Source organism: Pseudochaenichthys georgianus, chromosome 12 (assembly GCF_902827115.2).
Source record: "Pseudochaenichthys georgianus chromosome 12, fPseGeo1.2, whole genome shotgun sequence".
NCBI classification, from domain to species: Eukaryota; Metazoa; Chordata; class Actinopteri; order Perciformes; family Channichthyidae; genus Pseudochaenichthys; species Pseudochaenichthys georgianus.
Window position 1 is genome coordinate 29,239,119 of NC_047514.1, and position 24,089 is coordinate 29,263,207.

The 24,089-nt window shown below is 43.8% G+C and overlaps 1 protein-coding gene across 3 annotated transcripts in view; it reads left to right on the forward strand.

The window, feature by feature from the left end:
• The window catches only part of pam (peptidylglycine alpha-amidating monooxygenase), a 108,046-nt gene that overhangs the window by 63,504 nt on the left and 20,453 nt on the right, over nucleotides 1-24,089 (forward strand). For all 3 annotated transcript variants that reach the window (XM_034095540.2, XM_034095541.2, XM_071205069.1), the window contains exons 15-20: nucleotides 280-396; nucleotides 535-607; nucleotides 9,422-9,632; nucleotides 17,996-18,199; nucleotides 19,284-19,399; nucleotides 19,510-19,606. In XM_034095540.2, the coding sequence (XP_033951431.1) occupies nucleotides 280-396; nucleotides 535-607; nucleotides 9,422-9,632; nucleotides 17,996-18,199; nucleotides 19,284-19,399; nucleotides 19,510-19,606 (818 nt within the window). The remainder of the gene's footprint in view (nucleotides 1-279; nucleotides 397-534; nucleotides 608-9,421; nucleotides 9,633-17,995; nucleotides 18,200-19,283; nucleotides 19,400-19,509; nucleotides 19,607-24,089) is intronic.

Here is a 24,089-nt window from a genome sequence, read left to right on the forward strand (position 1 = left end):
GTCAAGTTCTCAACACATCTGGATCAGCTCCGTTGTAACCCCGTTTTAAGAGATTTAGGTAAGGAGGAAAACAGAGAGGGTTTTATTTTCTGACACTTTGTGAGTCTCCTTACACACCAGGGACACATATTTATGTATAAAAGATATCAAAAAGTGCATTTTGCATAATAGGTGACCTTTAATGTTGAATAACACACTGTCATAGCAATTATACTTTCATTGGTTCACAAATTGCCTTTGCTACTGGTCTGCTTAGAAACACAAAACCGTTTGTTCCAGCTCTTTTAACAGCCAGGCTCGATACCAGCAGAGGTCCGTGGGTCCTATTCAACAGTCCACTATCTTGGTTGTGGACCCAACCAAAGGCACCATCTTGAAGGCTTCTGGCAGAGACATGTGAGTCATTGTTTTCTCTATGATGACGAATGAAGGCAAGTGATGAGTATGAACAGGCAACCATGTCCAGTATATTTGGTACTTCCTGCATTAAACCTGAGTCAGAACTAGCATTGATTCACATCTCTGATGTTGCAGGTTCTACTTGCCTCACGGAATAACTACAGACAAGAATAATAACTACTGGGTCACAGATGTGGCTCTTCATCAGGTAATATGCAAGATTTATTTGAGCCCAACTTACTAAGTTCAATTCGTAAATCATTTATGATTTGTATTGATAATTGAATGTACTACATACAGTGGGGGAAAAAAGTATTTAGTCAGCCACCAATTGTGCAAGTTCTCCCACTTACAAAGATCAGAGAGGCCTGTAGTTTTCATCCTAGGTACACTTCAACTATGAGAGACCGAATGGGGGGAAAGAATCCAGGAAATCACATTGTAGGATTTGTAATGAATGAATTGGTAAAATAAGTATTTGGTCTCCTACAAACAAACAAGATGTCTGGCTCTCACAGACCTGTAACTTCTTCTTTAAGAGCCTCCTCTGTCCTCCACTTGTTAACTGTATTAATAGCACCTGTTTGAACTCGTTATCAGTATAAAAGACACCTGTCCACAACCTCAAACAGTCACACTCCAAACTCCACTATGGCCAAGACCAGAGAGCTGTCAAAGGACACCAGAAACAAAATGGTAGACCTGCACCAGGCTGGGAAGACTGAATCTGCAATAGGTAAGCAGCTTGGTGTGAATAAATCAACTGTGGGAGCAATTATTAGAAAATGGAAGACATACAAGACCACTGATAATCTCCCTCGATCTGGGGCTCACCCTGTGGGGTCAAAATGATCACAAGAACGGTGAGCAAACATCCCAGAAAGACGCGGAGGGACCGAGTCAATGACCTGCAGAGAGCTGGGACCAAAGTAACAAAGGCTACCATCAGTAACACACTACGCCGCCAGGGACTCAATCCCTGCAGTGCCAGACGTGTCCCCCTGCTTAAGCCAGTACATGTCCAGGCCCGTCTGAAGTTTGCTAGAGAGCATGTAGATGATCCAGAAGAGGATTGGGAGAATGTCATATGGTCAGATGAAACCAAAATAGAACTTTTTGTTAAAAACTCAACTAGACGTGTTTGGAGGAGAAAGAATGCTGAGTTGCATCCAAAGAACACCATACCTACTGTGAAACATGGGGGTGGAACCATCATGCTTTGGGGCTGTTTTTATGCAAAGGGACCAGGACGACTGATCCGTGGAAAGGAAAGAATGAATGGGGCCATGTATCGTGAGATTTTGAGTGACAACCTCCTTCCATCAGCAAGGCCATTGAAGATGAAACGTGGCTGGGTCTTTCAGCATGACAATGATCCCAAACACCTCCACACCCCTTTGGAGCTGCTGCTGGCCACGCCCCTTTGGAGCGTCCGCATTCAAGCAATGAGCTATGTGAAGTCTACCAGCAGAAACTCAGCTAAACACTGCCGTGATTAAACGCCATATTATGTTCCAAACCACATCAAGCATTATTTCTGAAACAGTATGGAGCTCAAACGCTTTCTCTCTCACAGGTTTAATACAAGGACAGTACTTTTTATATCCGGCTTCTTTACACATACTCTCTCCAGTACAGGGTTAGCTCTGAGTGTTAGCGATACTTGCTAATGTAAACACAGACCATATTACTTACAAAACACTTCACGCATTGTTTCTGATACAGCACATACCTTGACATGTTCTTTATTCAGTATTTAGCCATAGAACAGTGCCATTGTATGTGTGTATATATATATATATATATATATATATACATAATAACAGCTTTACTCTAAGTCCCTCTCGTAGACACCCTACTGAATACACAGACACACAGCTGAGGGAGGGGATTCAGCTAGCGACTGTATATGGGGATGATAGGTCGGACGTGGGCGGGATGTTGCAAGGAGTTAAACGTAAAGCCAGCCCACATTTTAGTAATGTCGTTATGACCGTAGCAAAACTGGATCAACTCCGTTGTATCCCCGTTTTTAGAGATGTGTGTAAGGAGGAACAGAGCAACCCAGTCTCACAAAAAAACGTGTAATAACTACGTTGGTCCACAACGTAGGACGTAGTATTTCTACAAAAACGCCTCTGAAATTGTAAGATCCCTACGTTTTTTTTCACCATTCATTCCAATGGCTAGTGTCTATGTCACATGATCTTCACATTTCTCCCTGCAGAAAAAAAAAACATGGCCGACCTTCGTTTTATTCTCGGTGGAAAATGCCTATTTTAAAGTTAGTTTGGCCATTAAAATGCGTTTTGATGTCATTTGATGCGAGAAATATGAGTTGTTATTTCAGACGATGTGTGCAGTGGATGTACATGATCTTTAGTTTGCTAGTTATTACGAAGATTACTTCAGGAAATTGTGTCCATACAACGTTTTAATTGTTACCAAGGTGGTTGCTAGGGACGCTGCTATCGATATTATTTCTGTTATGTTAGTTAAACAGTTGTTTAATGGTGTTATCTTTATTGCTACCCCCTTCCCCGTCAATTTATAGTGTTGGTCCACAGCGCAAAGGTATTAGTTTAACAAAATCTGCATCTAAAATGGTGACATAGATACGTTATTTTCCCCTGTGCAATTCTCCATTTACTCAACAATAACACATAATTATCCTTGTGTTTATTTATTTGTTTGATTAATAAACACAAGTTGGAGTCCGTCAGGACCGAGGGTCGGAGCAGCTAATTTGCTTTAGAGAATATTACACCCGGAAGTAAGTATTCTCTCCGCTTCGCTTGACAAACACAAACCCTGTGATAGTCCTCAAACTCTGTGATTGGATGTTTGAGTGTGCTCCGAGGGTTACGCCGAGCGTCGAACAGCACTTTGAAATGGGATGGAACCACGGCAGACTGTCCAAAACTGGATTTCAACAAGTCCACCCCGTCCCCAGAACTACACATGCTGGCTATTGTGTTTCGCAAATATGGCAGTAGCCATCGATCATCTTAAGATAAGATATACTTTATTGATCCCAAGTTGGAAACAGCATGTGTAATAGTTGTAAATATGCAGTGGTGTTTATTTGTAAATCATTTGGTATAATCACACAAATCATACAAATTCTGTGTTTTATATTTAATAATTCTGTGTTCTTTATTTATTGATTGTTGGGTCGCAAGTTCCTCAACAGTGCATTACAAGACAGCTATCAATATGTGTACCTCCACCATTAAACTGTCGTATTCTGCACATTTCTTATACTGTCTACATACATCTTATAAGAGTATAATACATATGTATAATATCAGTTAAAATAAATGCTTCAACATAGTTAACATCGCTGGAGGTATGCACAAATATTGATAGATGTCTTGTAATGCACTATTGAGGAACCTGCAACCCAAGTTTTTCATTCAGTGCAGAACTACACCACAGTTGTGTAGGCCTATATGATATGTCAATAAACCTTAGAAAATCTTGAAATCTTGAAAGGGATGTGTAAAATAGTCATTATATACAGTCTTTAATTAACTATTAGTAGAGAATAACGAGTAATGAATATACTTTATAGGGATCCTATTAATATCTAATAATAAAAATAAAGAAATTCAATAACATGCTTTAACCACTAGGTGTCCCTTTATATCAGCTGTGCACCTTTATGGTGTAAATACAGCCTATCTACCAATTGGATCAAATATAAAAGTCAGCCGAATTAGTGTTGATACTGCAAGGAGACGTATTGTGTGAAAAGAAATGTAAGATGTTGTTTAACTGCTGATATATTTATGATCCATGTCACGTTTTCAGTTTTGGCGGCAGTTCCTCATGTTTGTCTAGAAGTCTTCTCATCAGGGCTCTATAAATACAGAACTACGGCAGATATGTAATATTTAATGCAGCCGAACCGTGTATTACAATGCCGTTATGTGATGACTTTCAAAGAGAAAAGCAAGCACACTCGGAATAAAGTATTTATTTTTATTTTTTATATATGTTTTCGGTCTGTTTCCGGTATTTGTTTATGAAGATGTGATGTGAGACTGGGTTGGAGAATTGCACAGGGGAACACGTTTGCGCTGTGTACCAACACTATAAATTGACGGGGAAGGGAGTAGCAATATAGATAACACCATTAAACAGTTACACAACATAACAGAAATAATATTAATAGCAGCGTCCCTAGCAACCACCTTGGTAACAATGGTTGTATGGACACAATCTCCTGAAGTAATCTGCATAATAACTAGCAAACTAAAGATCATGTACATCCACTGCACACATCATCTGAAATAACAACTCATATTTCTCGCATCAAATGATATCAAAACGCATTTTAATGGCCAAACTAACCTTAAAATAGGCATTTTCCACCGAGTGGAGTTTTTTGATGGTGGTGAGGTCAGTGCAGTCTCTGATGGGTTGGTGGAGTAAGTTCCAAAGGGAGGAGGCAGTGACGGAGAAGGCTCTGTCCCTCCAGGTCCGGTGATTGATGTGGGTGGGGATGGATAGGTGGTTGGCTTCTGATGAGCGGAAGCAGCGGGAAGGGGTGAGGTAGGGAGGGAACTGGTTGTTGAGGGCTTTGTGAGTAATCAGGAGGACTTTGAAGTTGATTCTTTGACGAACAGGGAGCCAGTGGAGGATCTGGAGGACGGGAGTGATGTGGTCTCGGGTTTGGGTGAGGAGGCGGGCAGCAGAGTTCTGGATATGTTGGAGTTTATTAAGGAGGTTGGATGATATGCCATAGAGCAGGGGTGCCCAACCAGTCGATCGACCGGTCGATCGCGGGGAGATTCCCAGTCGATCGCGAGATGTGTCTAACAATAGACCAACAATATTCCGTTTTATCGTTAATAACATAATCTTCCTGTGCCAGAATAATGCACTTGAACGCATCAAAGCTTTGTGATTGGTGTGACCCCATGTGTCGGGGCGTGGCTTGTGGGCAGCGGGCACTAGTTCGCTGATGTTGTTCGTGGGAACAGGAGTGACAGTCCGCACACACACAAGACCGCAATTATGGCAGAAGCAAAAAAGCCAAAAATATATATTTCACTCCGAGTGGGAGGATGATTATTTTAGTCTATTCCAATTCAAAGTCCATCTGTCTCATCTGCAATGCGAGCGTGGCTTTATCGAAGAAGGGTCATTTAGGAGCGGCATTTAAAAACAGTGCACAAATGCTACGAGACGGAATTCCCTCCTGATTCTGCCCTACGCTCCCAAAAGGGGAGGGGCCTGAAAGGACAGCTAAATGCACAGCAGTCCATTTTCACCTGGCCCAACAACAAGAGCAAGGCTACTTCCAGAGCATCTTATCGTGTCAGTCACTTCTTGCGAAACACATGAAGTCTTTCAAAGACGCCGAAGTTGTGAAAGAAGCATTCCTGGAGGCTGCCGACGCGCTTTTTGGGGACAGTAAAAATAACAGTAGCATTTTTGATATAATAAAAACTCAAGTTAGATACCGTTATTAATCAGCTGTAAGTTTTAGTTTGTTTGAACTTATTCATTATAATTATTGTACAAAATGGTATAAGAATGCAAACATTAAGATCTGTTCTGTTTAAATTGATTATAGTCTATTATCCTATGTTGCAAATGTATTATCTTTTCAATTTACACACGGCATCTATTGCACGTATGTCCGTCCTGGGAGAGGGATCCCTCCTCTGTTGCTCTCCCTGAGGTTTCTCCCATTTTTCCCTTTAAACTGGGTTTTCTTCGGAAGTTTTTCCTTGTACGATGTGAGGGTCTAAGGACAGAGGGTGTCGTATTGTCATACTGATATTCTGTACACACTGTGAAGACCACTGAGACAAATGTAACATTTGTGATATTGGGCTATATAAATAAACATTGATTGATTGATTGATTGATTGATTGATTGATTGATTGATTGATTGATTGATTGATTATTAATTCAGGTTAAGAAACTAGTGTTGCTGGCATCCTATTTTAAAGGCATTTATTTGTATACTCTACTAAAATACAACAAAACAAAAAAAGGGTTTGATTCTATTAATTTTGTCTTTTTTATTGTACTTTGGCAGCAGATTCCTGTGTAGCTTCAGATCTGAGTTGTCTTATTAGTAAGCCTAATTTATACTTTTGTAGCAACACTATTTTTATATAATGGCAAAGAAAGGGTTCAGAGTCTTTTCTTTTTTCCCTGTGTCATATGTGGCAGCACTGTTCAATGTTTCTTGAAAACATTACCCACTGTAGTGTGACGTGTGAATAAACTCCAACTCTGTATCAACATCACTGTTGTGTAACTTCAGTTAAATACTTGTATGTGTAGATTAGAAAGAGGTAAGATGAAGGATATGCAGTATTTTATGAAGTATTAATCGTACAAAGGTCAGTTTTATACAAGTAGAAGTGTGTATTTACCTGGTAGTAGGCTGTCAGTAATGGCTACGCCTCTCTATTTGGAATGGTTGATCTCGGCAGACTGGCAACTTTAAAAGTAGCTCTCGGTTCAAAAAAGGTTGGGCACCCCTACCGTAGAGGATGCTATTGCAGTAGTCAAGTCGTGATGTGATGAATGCATGAATCAGGGTTTCAGCAGCATAGGAGGAGAGTGATGGGTGGAGATGGGCAATGTTTTTGAGGTGGAAAAAGGCAGTCCTGGTGATGTGATTGATGTGGTGATTGAATTTGAGCTGACTGTCGAAGATGACTCCGAGGTTGAGGATGTGAGTGAGTGTTGCTGTCAATGGTGAAGTTGAAATACTGGATGGCTTTGGTACGGGATGGGGGGCCGATGATGATGATGATGTCTGATTTGGCACTGTTCAGTTGGAGATAGTTTGTTTGCATCCATGCTTTTATTTCTGAGAGAGAGTGAAGTGTGTTATGGGGGTGATGGTTTTTGTTGAGCTATAAAGTTGGATATCATCGGCGTAGCAGTGAAATTGAAGGTTGTGGCGACAAATGATTTTGCCAAGAGGGAGCATGTCAAGGATGAAGAGGAGGGGGCTAAGCACCGAACCCTGGGGGACGCCTTGGGGCAGTGGAGAAGGTGCAGTTATTGATATTAATAAACTAATGTCTGTCGGTGAGGTAGGATTTCAGCCAGGAGAGTGCAGTGTCGTGATGTTGAGTGATGATTGGAGGAGGGACAGCAGGATGGCGTGGTTGATGGTGTCGAATGCTGCAGTGAGGTCGAGGAGGATGAGGATGTTCAGGTTGCCGGAGTCAGAGGAAAGGAGGAGGTCGTTTGTGATTTTGAGAATAGCTGTTTCGGTGCTGTGTTTTGATCGGAAACCGGATTGAAATGGCTCAAAGAGGTCATTGGAGCTGAGGTGGGCTTTAAGTTGTGAGGCAACGACACGTTCAAGTATTTTTGACAGAAAGGGGAGATTTGAGATGGGCCGGAAGTTGGACATGATGTCACGTGTGAGTCCAGGTCTTTTGAGAATGGGTGTGACAGCAGCCAGTTTGAGAGGGGGGGGGGGGAACTGATCCAGATCTGAGGGAGGAGTTAATGATGGTGGCGATGAGTTGGGAGATGGCAGGGAGGCTCTCTTTAACACATCTGGAGGGTATTGGGTCAAGTGTGCAGGTGGAGTTAATTCCAGTCATGAAGTCGGACAGTTGCATGGGGTCACAGGGGAGAAGTGGGACAGGGGCTGTGAGGTGAAGGGGGGGAGCCAGGAGGGGAGGTGGGGGGTGCTGATGAGGGCGTCAGATTGCTGTAAATGTTGCTGATTTTGGTTTGGAAAAACGAGAGGAAGGAGTGGCACGGTTCGGTGGTGAAGGATGAGGTGGCGTTGTCACAGGGTTTGAGAAGTTTGCTGATGGTGGAGAACAGACGCTTGGGGTTGCTGGGTACCCATACAAAATACACAATTTTGGTTCTGCTTAACGGTTCCTAAACGCGGTAGACCCTGTATTCCAGCGGGTCCGTCTGCACCGCGGTGACCCGGTGGAATACAGGGCGGACCTGGAGAATCACAGAACGGCCGGTCGTCAGCGGGCAGTTGACGGCCGGCTCTGTACGCTGACGGCCGGCACAACCCTTCATTTTTTTAAACGGCATCATGTAAGTTGCGCTGACAGGCGACAGACGCCCTCCCGTAGACATTTCCCAAGCTCAGTCACTTCATAACACCAAAGTTGGGTCGCGGTAAACGCTCTGAAGTGAGGCTCCACTACACTAAAAAAGAAAAAGACAATGTAATGTAATGCATGTTAATAGCTTGCCACAGTTAAAATAAAGCACAGCTATTGTGCAATACATTTGTATTGCGTGTATATATATATATATATTCAAAGGTGGAAGGAGTGAAGTTAGGTAGCTTGAAGAGGGAAAAGCTCCATTTGGGAGAGAGCAGGAGACCAGTGCCACCTCCTCTGCCAGTGGGTCTGGGTGTATGGGAGAAGGAATATGCTTTGGAGAGAGCTGCTGGGGTGGATGTGTTGGATGGAGTAATCCAGGTCTCAGTGAGAGCAAGGAAATCCAGATACTGCAGGGAAGCGTAGCCACACATTGCGTCACCATTAAAGCAGTTCATAAAATAAAGAAAGTAGCCTATTATCCAGGGGAGATGTGATTAGTGAGTAAACAAACGGTAAAGGGCAGAACACTTGAAGCACATTTGATCATCTTAAATAACTTATAATCACAACGGGAACAGTTTGCAGAGCTGTCATTGGATGAGATCAGTCCAGCCGTGCGTCACGCCTCTTTTAAACATCACTGTTGCTGGAAATACATCCCCGGAGGATACATCAGTGTATCCTCAGTTATAGCTCCTCCAGAGAGCCTCCTCTCTCCTCTACATCAGTGTATCCTTGGTTATAGCTCCTCCAAAGAGCCTCCTCCTGCATCTAGTCCCTTATTCAAAGTAATCTTAGCAGGGGAAAGGCAGAATAAAACACAATCAAGTATTCAACTACCAAACACTAAGAGTCATTCGTAAGCAGAAGTTCTATATTCAGAATAGATTGAACACACAGATTGAATCTATGCATACATAATGAACCTGGAACCCTTCTGTACACTCACCAGGTGGTAAAGGTGAGCAGCGATGGCAGAGATAGAACAGTGCTGGCATTAGGAGAGGCTTTCACACCAGGCAGTGACAGCAGCCACTTCTGCCAGCCCACCGACGTGGCTGTGGACGGAGACACTGGAAACATCTTTGTGTCTGATGGCTACTGCAACGCCAGGATCCTCAAGTTCTCTGCTGATGGCCGATACTTGTCTGAGTGGGGTGCAGGTAGGAAACTGGCTCAATATTGTAGACAGTTCAAACATAGCAAAACAGTTGAACTTGTGGATGCAGCACAGGGACACAGCACAGGGAATCACACTCTCAAGTTGTATCCGCCCATACACATAGCACAGAGGCACAGCAGCCGCTTCTCCTTCCTATTCACCCAGCCCACAATACATTTGAAAAATTAGAACATCTGAGCCTCCTTCCATCGACAGATCATTTTCACAGCTAGACACAACAGCTCATTTGATTCGATAGAAACATTTGTTCCTTCAACATTAAGACACAACAGAGTACAACAGCCCCAATAGCTGGCTGTAATTACAAAACAAAACAAAAAAAGTTTTCAATAAAGAAGGCTCATTTACTGACATTTACCTGAGCAAAATTCACCATGTTTAAAACAAGACATTTAGAGTAAGACATTTGGGCTCCTACACACATATTCACCCATAGTGCTAAATATTTTAAAGCAGGGTTCTCATTCATAACATTCGTTTCGATGTCTCACTATGGGATGTGCCTCCCCGCGTATGCCTCAGAAGCATCAATCTCATTACGCCAATCCTGATTGGCTGGTGATCTTGACGACTACGTCAGGGAATCCACCCACCCTTTAAGTAGCTTACGCTACGACGCAGCATCATTCAAACACCTCTTCTTGCTTCGGAGCACATCTCTAAATTATCAGTAGCCTGGCAAGCTTAACTGTCCATAGACTGAACCACTCTAAGCTAACTTTCGGTCGCCGGACGCTTGCCGGCTACACTTGCATAGATTTGAATATTAACACACCAGTTAATACTCGATTCTGCCCCGCCGTTTTTTAACGGTAAGGTTTTTGATTATTGAACATTACTAGTACCAATACCAGTTATTGTTCCGTCCCTCCAAGTCGGCACTCCGGCTATCGAGGATGGACCCTTCTCTCCCTCACACCAGAGGAGACGGAGGCTCTGAGGCTCGACTTTGCGGCTGCGGGTATTAGGGGTGTAACGGTTCACAGAATTCACGGTTCGGTATGTACCTCGGTTTGGGGGTCACGGTTCGGTACGGGTTCGGTACAACAAGAAAAAGCAAAACAAATCCCAAATGAATAATTCCAGGTTTGTTTTTTATTTATTTTGAACAGCAGTGCAAGTTTCATTACACAAATAAGGAACTATAATTTTGTAATAATTAACTGTATTACACAGTTAAAAACAAACCACAAACAGTACCACACACACTCAGATGGCCATATTATCTATAATGGCTGATGGGTTCAATAAGCTGTAAAACAAAACTAAATGTCTTGAAAATATTACAAAATAAATAATAAGATAGTGTTTCAATCACAATCAATAAATGCCGGGGTCCTCTACTATTGCATAAGGGCGCAGCATAGCCGTTGAAATATATATGCCAATAGCTTCCGTTATTTATTTTGGTATCTCGGCTTTCATGTCTATTGGCTTCTTAAAAACAGCGGGGATAAGCTGTTGAACTGCTGTTGTCTTTTGATGTTTTTGATGTCTTTTGATGATTGTCTTTCTCCGGTGATTGGCAAATCTGGGTGATGCCTTCTGATATGATTTAGCATGTTTGGCTTGTCCATCCATCCATCTTCTCCCGCTTATCCGTGGTCGGGTCGCAGGGGTAGCAGTTCCAGCAGAGAGCCCCAAACTTTCTTTTCCCTGGCGACAACAACCAGCTCTGACTGGGGGTCCCAAGGCGCTCCCAGGCCAGCGAAGATATATAATCCCTCCACCTGGTCCTAGGTCAACCCCTTGGTCTCTTCCCAGCTGGACGTGCCTGGAACACCTCAACTGGCCCAGGTGGCATCCTAACTAGGTGCCCGAACCACCTCAACTGGCTCCTTTCGACGCGAAGGAGGAGCGGCTCAACTCTGAGTCCCTCCCTGATGACCGAACTTCTCACCGTATCCCTAAGGGAGACACCAGCCACCCTGCGGAGAAAACCCATCTCGGCCGCTTGTATCCGCGATCTCGTTCTTTCGGTCATGACCGATCCTTCATGACCATAGGTGAGGGTAGGAACGAAAATTGCCCGGTAGACAGAGAGCTTTGCCTTCTGGCTCAGCTCCCTTTTCGTCACAACGGTGCGGTAAAGCGACTGCAGTACCGCTCCCGCTGCTCCGATTCTCCGGCCCATCTCACGCTCACACTCGGTTGCGAACCGATCCAGTGAGTGCTGAAGGTCGCAGACCGATGAAGCCATTAGAACCACATCATCTGCAAAAAGCAGTGGTGCAATCCTTAGTCCACCGAACTGCAGACCCCCTCCCCCACGACTACGCCTCGAAATCCGATCCATGTATATTACAAACAGGATTGGTGACAAAGCGCAGCCCTGGCGGAGGCCAACCCTCACCGGAAATGGGTCCGACTTACTGCCGAGGACCCGGACACAGCTCTCGCTTTGGGAGTACAGAGATTGGATGGCCCTGAGTAGAGACCCCCTCACCCCATACTCCTGCAGCACCTCCCACAGTAACTCCCTGGGAACTCGGTCATACGCCTTCTCCAAGTCTACAAAACACATGTAGACCGGATAAGCGTACTCCCAGGCCCCCTCCAGGATCCTTGCGAGAGTAAAAAGCTGATCCGTCGTTCCACAACCAGGACGGAATCCGCATTGTTCCTCCTCAATCTGAGGTTCGACAATCGGCCTGACCCTCCTTTCGAGTACCTTAGAGTAAACTTTCCCGAGGAGGCTGAGTAGTGTGATGCCTCTGTAATTGGCACACACCCTCTGATCCCCCTTTTTAAAAAAGGGAACCGCCACCCCGGTCTGCCACTCCTTCGGTACTGTTTCCGACTTCCACGCAACGTTGATGTTTGGCTTGTGTTACCATTAACCTGTCGAACAACGCCGGTGGCACACCGTCATTATTGTAGTCCACAGGGAACCCGCAATGTTCCCACAGCTGATTTAAAAGAAGCAGGTGGTTCCTCTAGCTCCTGTGTGTTATCTGAACTCGCAATACTAACTTTTCTTCTTCTTGTATTTTGTTCGTTTTTTTGTGTTCTTCTTCTTCATTTGTTGTTTAAGGGCGGCTGGCAAGCAGCTTTTAGGCGCAATACCGCCCCCCTGGATTATATATAGTGTAGTGGATACTACCCTGAATGACAGACTTTTTTCCCACTTGTAAAAAAAAAAGGCTACCGTTACACCCCTATCGGGTATAAAATATCGAGCATGGACTCACACCAGGTCTGCTCGTCCTGCCTTGAGCTGGAACATACCCGGAAAGCTATCAACGCCCCCGGTTCATGCGGACACTGTGCCCGCTTCACCGTCAAGAGCCTCCGCCGACGGCTAGCACGCCAAGCTAGCCTGTCGGGACGAGATCCTTTCATGTCTAGCGATATGCCGGCCGGCAACCGAGACATGGGGGGAGCCGCGTGCTGAGGCTGAGCCGCTCGCTGAGCCTGAGCCGCGCGCTGAGGCTAGCTGGGGCTCCCAGCTGGACCTCACCGTGGCTCCACCCATGGAGGACGTCTTGGAGTTGGACTATATGGAGGACGAAGATGAGGGACGGGTACCTCGGAGTTTCTCATATCAGATGAGGATGATATCTTTGTGTCATCCACTCAGGCTGCCAAGCCTGATGCTGTGTCTGCCCCTCCGGGTGAAAGTATACCAGCTTCGCCACCATCTCAGCATGGATTTTCAGGCTGTGTGCCAACGCGCTGCATCCAGGCTGGACATCCCCTGGCCTGAAGTAGTAAAGGAGACCACCAGATCTCGCTACGAAGGGAAGAATTTGCCCCAGGCTGTGAGGATGGCAAGACAGCTTCTCCCAGTTTTTCCGGAGCTGTTGGACGAGGTGTCTGTCTCGAGGAGGGACCACCCGTTCAGCAGTAAGTCCCCGATCCAAGGAGCCTCCTCTCTGGATTTTCAGGGCATGGAGAAACTCGGCTTGCATCACATGCCTCCTATGGAGCCGCTAGTTGCAGCCCACCTCCAACCGCGGCTGTCTTCGTGCGTCCAATAAGAGCCCGGCAAAAGCGGATCGTTTTCAGTCAGCAATGACCGAACGGGCTTACAAGGCGGCGGCTTTGTCTGTCAGGGCGCTCAACGTCTCATCAATGATGACTGCTTACCAATGAGAGCTTTGCGATGACATGGCGAATAAACCTGAGCCTGCTGTGTGGGACGAGATTACCGCGATCACGGACATTTGCCTCCGTGTGCGGTCCAAGCCACGGGTAAATCGCTTGGGATGATGGTAGTGCAGGAGAGAGCCAGGTGGCTTAACCTGACAAACCAGACAGGGAGAAAGAGGACATTTTGGACAATAAAAAAACGAGGCTCTCCAGCTCTGTCTTCCCTGGAAGGTCCTGCCGACGGCACCGCGACAAACCTTCGCTCAGGCTGTCTCGCGACCCTCCCAATTTAAGATCCCGAAATGGCCAAAGCCACATCCCGCCCCGGTTCAAAACCCACCCAGGCAAGAGGCGAGGACGAACTGGCCAAGGAAGTCCCCTGAACCGACAGCAGGTGCACAGCCGGCCTGACAGCCTTCCCTCCTCTCCTCGGTGGAAGAGCTGGAAGTTTCCCGTTCTCCAGCCCCACCTGTTCTGCGTTGGAATGTGCTTCTGGAGGCCACCCATGCCCCCGACTCTCCGTCGTTTCGTGTGATGTCCAAACAACATCCCCAGGTTCGCGCCATGAGGAAGGTGGACTTTATGTTGGAGACAGCAGTTTCTGCTGCCGTTTAAGTCACACAAGCACATGCATAAAGCACAAAGCATATTTCACTGTCGTTTTCAGGCTTGAAGCCAAGGGCACAGTCAAAAATAATGGCAAGAAAAATAATAAGCAGTCAGGTGACTGTGCCGCTTTTGAGGGGGGCTGTCGCCTCCCTCAGCAAGCGGACAGTAACTGAGTCTGTCAATGCACCTCGCGCATGCGCAGTGTCGGCCGAGGTTGTCAGTCAGGGGTGCAATCGTGTTCACACGCTGTCGTATACGCCGATCCAGAGCATCCCAAACATGCTCAATGGGTGACATGTCCGGTGAGTATGCTGGCCATGCAAGAACTGGGATGTTTTCAGCCTCCAGGAATTGTGTACAGATCCTTGCAACCAGCATTATCACGCTGCAACATGAGATGATGGTCGTGGATGAATGGCACAACAATGGGCCTCAGGATCTCGTCACGGTATCTCTGTGCATTCACAATGCCACCTGTGTCGTCCATAACATACGCCTGCCCATACCATAACCCCACCACCAGCATGGGCCACTCGATTCACAACATTGACATCAGAAAACCGCTCACCCACACGACGCCACACTGTCTGCCATCTGCCCTGAACAGTGAAAACCGGGATTCATCCTTGAAGAGAACACCTCTACAACGTGCCAGACGCCATCGAATTTGAGCATTTGCCCACTCAAGTCGGTTACGACGACGAACCGGAGTCAGGTCGAGACCCCGATGAGGACGACGAGCATGCAGATGAGCTTCCCTGAGACGGTTTCTGACAGTTTGTGCAAAAATTATTTGGTTATGCAAACCCATTGTTGCAGCAGCTGTCCAAGTGGCTGGTCTCAGACGATCTTGGAGGTGAACATGCTGGATGTGGAGGTCCTGGGCTGCTGTGGTTACACGTGGTCTGCGGTTGTGAGGCCGGTTGGATGTACTGCCAAATTCTCTGAAAAGCCTTTGGAGACGGCTTATGGTAGAGAAATGAACATTCAATTCACGGGCAACAGCTCTGGTGGACATTCCTGCTGTCAGCATGCCAATTGCACGCTCCCTCAAAACTTGCGACATCTGTGGCATTGTGCTGTGTGATAAAACTGAACATTTTAGAGTGGCCTTTTATTGTGGCCAGCCTAAGGCACACCTGTGCAATAATCATGCTGTCTAATCAGCATCTTGATATGCCACACCTGTGAGGTGGGATGGATTATCTCGGCAAAGGAGAAGTGCTCACTATCACACATTTTTTCAGATTTGTGAACAATATTTGAGAGAAATGGTTATTTTGTGTATTTAGAAAATGTTTTAGATCTTTGAGTTCATCTCATGAAAAATGGGAGCAAAAACAAAAGTGTTGCATTTATATTTTTGTTCAGTGTATATAAAGTATGAAAACGGTAAGCAGTGCAAGTATAGTATCAAATATATAGATATTAAGTTCATGATGATAAACATTGTGGAACAATGATGAAAAATGTGAACGGAAGTGGCGACGTAAAACTGACACAAAACAACAACAAACTTTTGCCGAGCCACTTGGAGAGTTTCATCAGCAGCACGGAGTAAAAACCACCAATGAGCGCTCAGCTCGAGATACCAGCAAGTCGTTTCCATGGATGTATAATAAGAACGTTGTTTCCCATCAAGCATTTCGCCTCCACAGCCCGTGGAGAGAAACTGCGCCGCCGCGCCTCGCTCTCAAGTCTGCGGCGTCTTTGTCCCGCGAGATTTCAAAGTCTCATACATACAAACATATTTTGTCGAGCAGATTGTCTGTGACAAGGCAACCGGTAATTGTTGGTGCAACACATCCGAACCTTTGCAGGGGATGCCCACTTCGGGTGGCAGAACAGACCTGAATCCAGTAGACTCCTCAGAATGACTAGAGATCTTCTCATAGTCCAAAACAGTTAACAGGCACAGCAGAATCCCGATATCGGCCATTTTCCCAGACCAGCACACAGTATCCGCGATGTTCCTGGTGCAAAATCAGCACAGCAGCAAAGGACAGGTGAAAACAGCAGCGTGGAAGCGCTCCGGTCCCTCCGTGGTTTCCCCGGTGTGAAAGCAGGCCTCTGCAACAGCAGAACCAGGACAGGTAGAAAGCAGGCCCCAGCCGTGGTAAAATCCTCCTCCGTACAGCAGCACACGCCCGGTGGAAGCAGGCCAAGCCCGAAGCATGGATCCACTCCGTCTCTCCGCGACGACTCCGGGGTAAAAACCTCTCCAGTACAGCCGTATTCTACAGGTGGGAGCAGGCCTCCGTAGATCACAGATCGCAGGCAGCAACAGGTGGAGCCGCTCCGTCTCTTCGCGACGTCTCCGGAGGAAAAACACCTCAGTACAGCCGTACTCGACAGGTGACTGATTTCCTTCTCTTCTGCCACTCTTCTCCAATCCTCAGGGGGAGATAGAGGAATATCGCCGAGATAGAGGAATATCGCCGCATGCCGCACATGCCGCAGTGTTTGTGTGGCTGTGTCTTTAGTTGTAAGCACAGTGGCGATCTGTTGTTATTAGCATCTGGTTAGCTAGCTATGCTAACGAATTTAAAGAGCTTTTCTACAACCAGGTGGAAGAGAGCTCTCTCCTGAGAGGCTCAAATAACCTCAGCTCAGTGAGGTTAAGGCACACCTTGATATGATCATTATAGTTATTAATGAGACGTTAAGAGACTAAATGAAAAACAGGTATAAAATACTATATGACAGTAACAAAAGTTGTTAAAAATAACAAGAATAGAGTTTAAAAGGGGAGTGATTTGTAAAATATCCAAAAAGAAAAATCTGCTTCCAGTTCTGTTTCATATGGGTGTTGAGAGATGTATCCATAGATCTCCTCATGTTGCTCTCAAAGTGCACCAAATTGATGCTTTTAACTTCAATATTTAAAAAAAAATCATGCATGCATGCGCGAGTCATGGTAAAATATCTGGATTAAGAGGTTGCTTTTTCTTTGCACAACATGAAAGAAATGCCAAATGAATGGGCTGTGATTTTAGTTTTTTTAAGCAGAGGTTGAGTTCAATAATTTGTACGGCCCTCGGAGGAAAAAGGTTCCCCACCCCTGCTGTATATAATAATAAAAACCCTTGATTTATAACTTAACATCTCTGTCCCCTATTGATCTGAGTATATTATAAATAATAGCAGTTAATTGAAGCGTTATAGCACCGGCCTTTGTCAGATGGTATATTACGCTGGTTTTTTTCTGCTTCGAAAAGTTCTCTCTTTTTTCACCATACCTGTGTTTGCATCACTGACTTTAAGAGTACAGGCTCCATCAGTCTGTATGGTGTTTGCTTGGGCAAGAAACTGAACCCAAAATTACTCCGGAAGCATGCATGTTAGTTTGTGTGAATGTGTGTTAGTTGATGATGAGCCATTTTGCGCCATTTTGCGCCATTGGTTTTGTGTCTCTCGAAGCAATGTGTGACAGGGTCAAAAAATCATGGACTGCTGTGGTCCCCAAAATGTGACCACTGACCACTACTTAACCGAGCTTTGTGAAACGTAACTTCACTCCACTATTTTCAACCGGTTCCCCCTGTGAATCAGTTTATGAGAATTGTAAGAACAAACCTCACTGAAGAAAGTAAGAGAAGTGTAAGGTATGGATACATTTCTTTGTTTGTTGTTTTGCTAAAGGCTCATCAGACAGGAGGAGGCGCATACCATTCCGGATCCCCCACAGCCTGGTGTTCCTCCCCGACAGACAGGAAGTCTGTGTGGCTGACAGGGAGAACGGACGCATCCAGTGCTTCATAGCCCAAACTGGAGAGTTTGTTAAGGAAATCAAGAAAGAGGAGTTTGGGGGGGAGGTGTTCGCCATCACGTATAGCCCTGCTGGCGGTGAGATCATGAACACCCATCACACCTTTATTTCCTGTTGCTCAGTTGTAATGCCCAAACTGTGGCCTGTACTAGAAGCCATATTTGGGGTAAGCGAGGTATAACTTCATGCTTAAATCTGGGTTCAGAACACTGATTCACTTCCTACCTGGGTACATCGCCATGGTAATTATGCTGACTCTAACATGCTCAAGAGCAGGTTATGTTTGAGATAAAGGAAAAACTGACCAATCAGAGCTTGGTGCACAGTGAACTAGGGCACTATGAAGACATATTCCAGGCTACAGGAAACACAATAAAAGGCTGACCATGAAAGTGTGTAAATTAATCAAATATCACAGCCCATCAACAATCTGACTATACATTTGCCTTACATAAATATCTTATAATGACCCACAACATAAGTAACTTTTGGTCAATTGTCCCTTCATGTGGACACGCTTATATACAGACTGAGACACTCTGTGTTGGCTTAGCGAGTTGATAACCAGAGTGGTGGTACAGGAGCATGATGCCATCTGTTAGGGTAGTAGTTCCAGATAACACAAAGATATCCGGGGTATTTTGAACCGGCTTGGTAGCTCAGCCTCTAGGTTACAGAACTGTTTAAACGTTTTATACTCTCAATAGGTCAGTTGTGTCTTGCTGTGTTCTGAAGATGATTTTTGTAAAATCATCTTCTTGTATCGTCTTGTAAAAAAACAGATTACATAACAATCTGCATGGTTATTTTGTTTTATAAACTTGAGGTAAATCAGGCAGACAGGTTCGTAAGATAATATTGAGCTGCATGATGAAATTCATTTGTAAATGCTAGAATATTCCTTTATGAATTGTTGGTAATTTAAGTATTCACTCTAGTGTGTGTGTGTGTGTGTGTGTGTGTGTGTGTGTGTGTGTGTGTGTGTGTGTGTGTGTGTGTGTGTGTGTGTGTGTGTGTGTGTGTGTGTGTGTGTGTGTGTGTGTGTGTGTGTGTGTGTGTGTGTGTGTGTGTGTGTGTGTGTGTGTGTGTGTGTGTGTGTGTGTGTGTGTGTGTGTGTGTGTGTGTGTGTGTGTGTGTGTGTGTGTGTGTGTGTGTGTGAAGATGGCTTGATTTTCGCAGTAAATGGCAAATCTACGTTTGGCTCAACTCCACTTCGAGGTTTTGTAATTGATTATTCCACCCTGGATATTTTGGATATCTTCAAACCAGAGGAAAAGGTAATGATACACACAGTTACACAGTGTACTGAACCTAAAGGTTTGGGATGTGATGCGTCATTTTTGTTGCTCTAACTTTTGCATTAATCTGTATTTTCTTTCATTAACAGGAGTTTAAAATGCCTCACGACATGGTTGAAAGAGGAGATGGCTGCGTGTTTGTCGGGGATGCAGGCAGTAAATCAGTCTTCAAGTTCACCACTGAGAGTAAGCACAGCCTTATTAAGACAATGATAAACTGGCACTATTACAACTTCTAATGTGAACAATCCATCTAATCTCGTTTGCCTGATGTTTGAAAGCAGAAATCATTTTGATTTTTTTTATTAAGTATCTATAAGATCATTTTTTATGAAAGCCTTATCATATGAAATAGGGATGTAACGATACCCTCAACTCACGATACGATTCACGATTTTAAGTTCACGATACGATTTTCTCACGATTTATTTATTTTTTTAACAGAATGAGCTGCGGACAAATTATGACTGAAAAATATTTCTGTATTTATATAAACTGTACAAAACAACGTACATGTTCTCATCAAAAGTGCAACTAAAACTGTAAACTGCAACTGTATTTTATCTTAACCTGTTAAACCCCATGCCCGCGTAAAACTGTGTCTCAGGGCTTCTTAACATTTAATAACCTATTAACGTGTCCGACCCACTTAACGGGGAGAAACTCAGCTAACTGACGATATGAACAATTGTTACCTAAACAAAACACAACTCTAACGCAGAGCGTCTGAATTAGCACTAAGTGAAAGAGTGCTGACGCATTTAGCACATAACTCACAGTAGCAATCTTTTATACCTCATTGGATCTGCACAAATTAGATATCATATGAAAGCTGAGATTCCACAGATTCCAATGGAATACGTATCATCACTGTGCATCCAAAACTCACGGCAGTGAAGGCAAGCAAAGACTTAGCTTTGCTGTTTTCTGATCAAAAGTTGTGTTCAATGGCATTAAAACACATATAAACTATGCTGAAGGTTAATCCAATGTCTCTGTGTCACTTTGAAATGATTACTGATAATCCATCATAACATTTATGTCAATAAACGTACTTTTCATATAGTGTAACATAGCTTCCGGTTTTGGGCCTGCTGGCTGTGCATCACTCTCGTTCACCAATGGTAATGTTTAGATGGATTTAGGAACTTCCCCTCGATTCTATTGGCTCTAACGGTTCAAAAGAGGTGTCAATCACCAAAATTGACCAATGGGTTCCAGAGATATGGCAAATACACCCAAATGACGCCAGAGGTGGTTTTTTTTTCTAAACCTCTCTAGAAAGGTCAAAGTTTTGTTTTGTTTTTAAATAAAAAAAATATATATCAGTACACCGTCGCCGTGATAAGTATGTTTAACCTCTTAAGCCCTGAGCCTGTTTTTCAGGTTTCAGGCTCGAAAATGCCACTAACACAACAAAGACTATATCTTCACTTCTAAAAGGGGTACATTAATAATATTTTCTCTCAAAGCAAGGTTACATCTGTGAGTTGGATGTAGAAGTGTCAGAATCAATATAGATGTTTTTATTTGAAAGTAAATTCAGATGGAACACAGTAAAAACATGTAAATTCTAATGTCTGCCTAAACAAAACCCATTACTTATAGTGAAAACCACCCTTGAATGATGCGCTAGTATACTAAAAGCTTTAGGAATCCAAACTATGACATATAATAAGTACCCTGTATCAAGGTTGATGCAAAACAAGTGAAATTTGACCTTTTTAGAGAGGTTTAGAAAAATAAAGTCCAAGCGGCCTCACCTCTGGGTAATTTGGGAACCATCAGTTCCATTTGAACTTTTTCACTGTAAAAATCCTTTTATTACTTTGAATTATCACTATAGGTATTCATTCCATCCAAATACAACTGTTGTGAAAAAAATAAAAAACATAGGCCTACTCTGTTATCCTCTTACAGTGAGCCTCTGAATTAGCCCCGAGCAAAAAATGCTAACCTATTACTGCACCGAAAATCACTCCTAGCTCCCTTATTACTTATCCTAGCTGCACATCCAACACATTGTTTATGATCGTAAAGACACAGAATCTAACGGTGCCCACCTCAACACTGAAAGATACAAACTCGCGAGGTTATCAACAAAAAACGTACATCAAAACAAGTGGTACTAACATGCGCTAGGCTAACAATGACTTACCTTCCTCGTTGTCTGGTCTAAACTGGTCTTCAATGGCATTAAAACGATAAAAACGATGACGTAGTTAATCCATAGATTAATATCCAATGGGGCTGTGTCCCCTTTGAAATGTTCTGATAATCTATAAGCAATAAAACTGCAATTCCGTTATCTGCTGTCCGCTCTGTGCTCCGTGCGCTCAGGGTCCTGCTGCAATTCCTGCTTCGTTACGTTGTAAACAATAAATGAAGTCGGCTGCGTAATGTTGTTACGCTGGCTGGCATTCTTTATACTTTACGCAGGACCATATCTCTGGAACCCATTAGTCGATTTGTGTGATTTACACCTTTTTCTTAACCAATAGAATCGTGGATTCCCAAATCCACGTAAACATTACCATCGCGGACGTAATAGAGAAGCAAACGAAGCATATCTGAAAGTGCAAGGCTGGACGGCAACACTTTATACCCAGTATATTGCCATAAATATGATGATGGATTATCAGTAAAAATTTCTACGTGACACAAAGACATTGGATTAACCTTGAGCGGCGTTTTTATTCCGTTGAACACAACTTTTGATCACAAATCAAAAAAGGTAAGACGTAATTATTGTAATATTTTTTAAACCGGATGTTGTTTACTTTCTCTTTTCTGGCTGATAGCTCCAGGAATTTGAGGTCGTACAGTGATGACATTACATGTGTGGAATCTGTGGAGTCTCAGCTTTAAATCGTATATCTTGTTTGTGAAGTTAAGATCGTAATAAGGGCATTTCTACCGTGAGTTCTGTGTAAAAAAGCGTTAGCATTAGTTAGCATTTTTTCGCTCAATGCTAATTCAAAGGCTTGGTATTACTCTTGTGTTTTTTTTAGCTAACAATTGTTCTTATTGTCAGTTAGCGGAGTTTCTTACCTTTTAAAAGGGTATGAAACATTAATAGTTTCAGAAATGTTAAGAAGCCCTGAGACATAGTCTCGAAAAAAAAACTGTCGGAGGGGTCCACTGGGGGGACCTTCGGGCTTAAGAGGTTCATTAATTGTGTTAATATGCCTAGATTGCCTACTCTCAAAGTCATGTATTATATTATTGAGTCAATAATATAATACATTAACCGTGCTTTACCTGAACCTCATCATGACACAAGAGAGGACGGCAGGATTGTAATTTCCCGTGTTCAGTGAATGCAACAGAGGCAAGACACCAGACGAACCAGAGAGTTGAATGGAAATAAACATCTGTCTTATTGGCTGACAGGTACCTATCCTGTGAGCTGTGACAATGTTTAAAATAAACTGTCAGTCGGACTCAGAGTTTTTGAAGATGGACATAAGAAAAAAATGTCTTGACAAAAAGATGACAATTCTCAAGTGGTGGCTCACACAACAACCCCAGAGCCACCACTTGAGCCAGGTAAACAAGGTATGTAAATGTCAGTAAACTTCCAGGTTATGCGAACATGTAAGCAAAGCATAAATTACAGCTACGTTGACGTTACTTTGAATCGCGGGGGTAAGCTAAACCGTTAGCAAGTAGCTATAGCTAGCCAGATATATTAAATAAACACTTCTAAATGTAATCTAAATGTAATGTTTTTTGGCATTACCTGGTGATTTCAAAGAAAGCTCTCTGGGAAATGTTGACTTACTGTTCGACATGAAGCTAGAAGCTACCTTACAGTACACAGTTGATCCGGAGTCCTGTCAGTTAAAGTGTTTCATAGTTAGCATAGCTAAGCATCAACCTAGCACTGAAATATATGGATGTTATGTGGCAGTATTTCTGAGAAAAAGTCAGCTGAAATGGTGGCATAGTTGCTACTGCTTTACGTGTCGACAGCATGTTTGAACGTATTTGCAGCAGTAAATGTGGCTGTTTGGCCACTGACGTTGCCATAACAACACCTGAATTTAAATGTGCAACCTCTTTTTGTGACAGATTTTGCAAGAAATTATAATTCTTCTGAATGATATTCCTATTGACAGCTAGTTTCTATGTGAGATATGGACAGCCAGAGAGAATAAATGAAAAACAGTACTACAGTACTATATGACAAAACAAGAATACAGTTTAAGTTATTTGTAAAATATCCATAAAGAAAAATATGTTTACAGTTCTGGTTCATATGGGTGTCGAGAGATGTATCCATAGATCTCTTAATGTTGCTCTCAAAGTGCGCCGGATTGATGCATTTAACATCAATATTTAAAAAAAGAATCTTCCCGGGGAAGCATGCCCCCGGACCCCCCTAGAGGAAGTTAGGTCCACGGTGTTTACATGCTTATTTATACAATATGTGTGCTTATGCTAACATCATAAGACAAAGGTTGGTTCCGTGTTGTGCGTAGTGAGAACGTGCTAGAGTGAGGGGGGCCCCCAAGCCAAAGCTCGCTTAGGGCCCCCAACAGTCTAGGGCCGGCCCTGTACAGGGTACTTATTATATGTTATAGTTTGGATTCCTAAAGCTTTTTGTCTACTATCCCATCATTCAATGGTGGTTTTCACTAGTAGTCTTTTTTTTTTTTACTGTGTT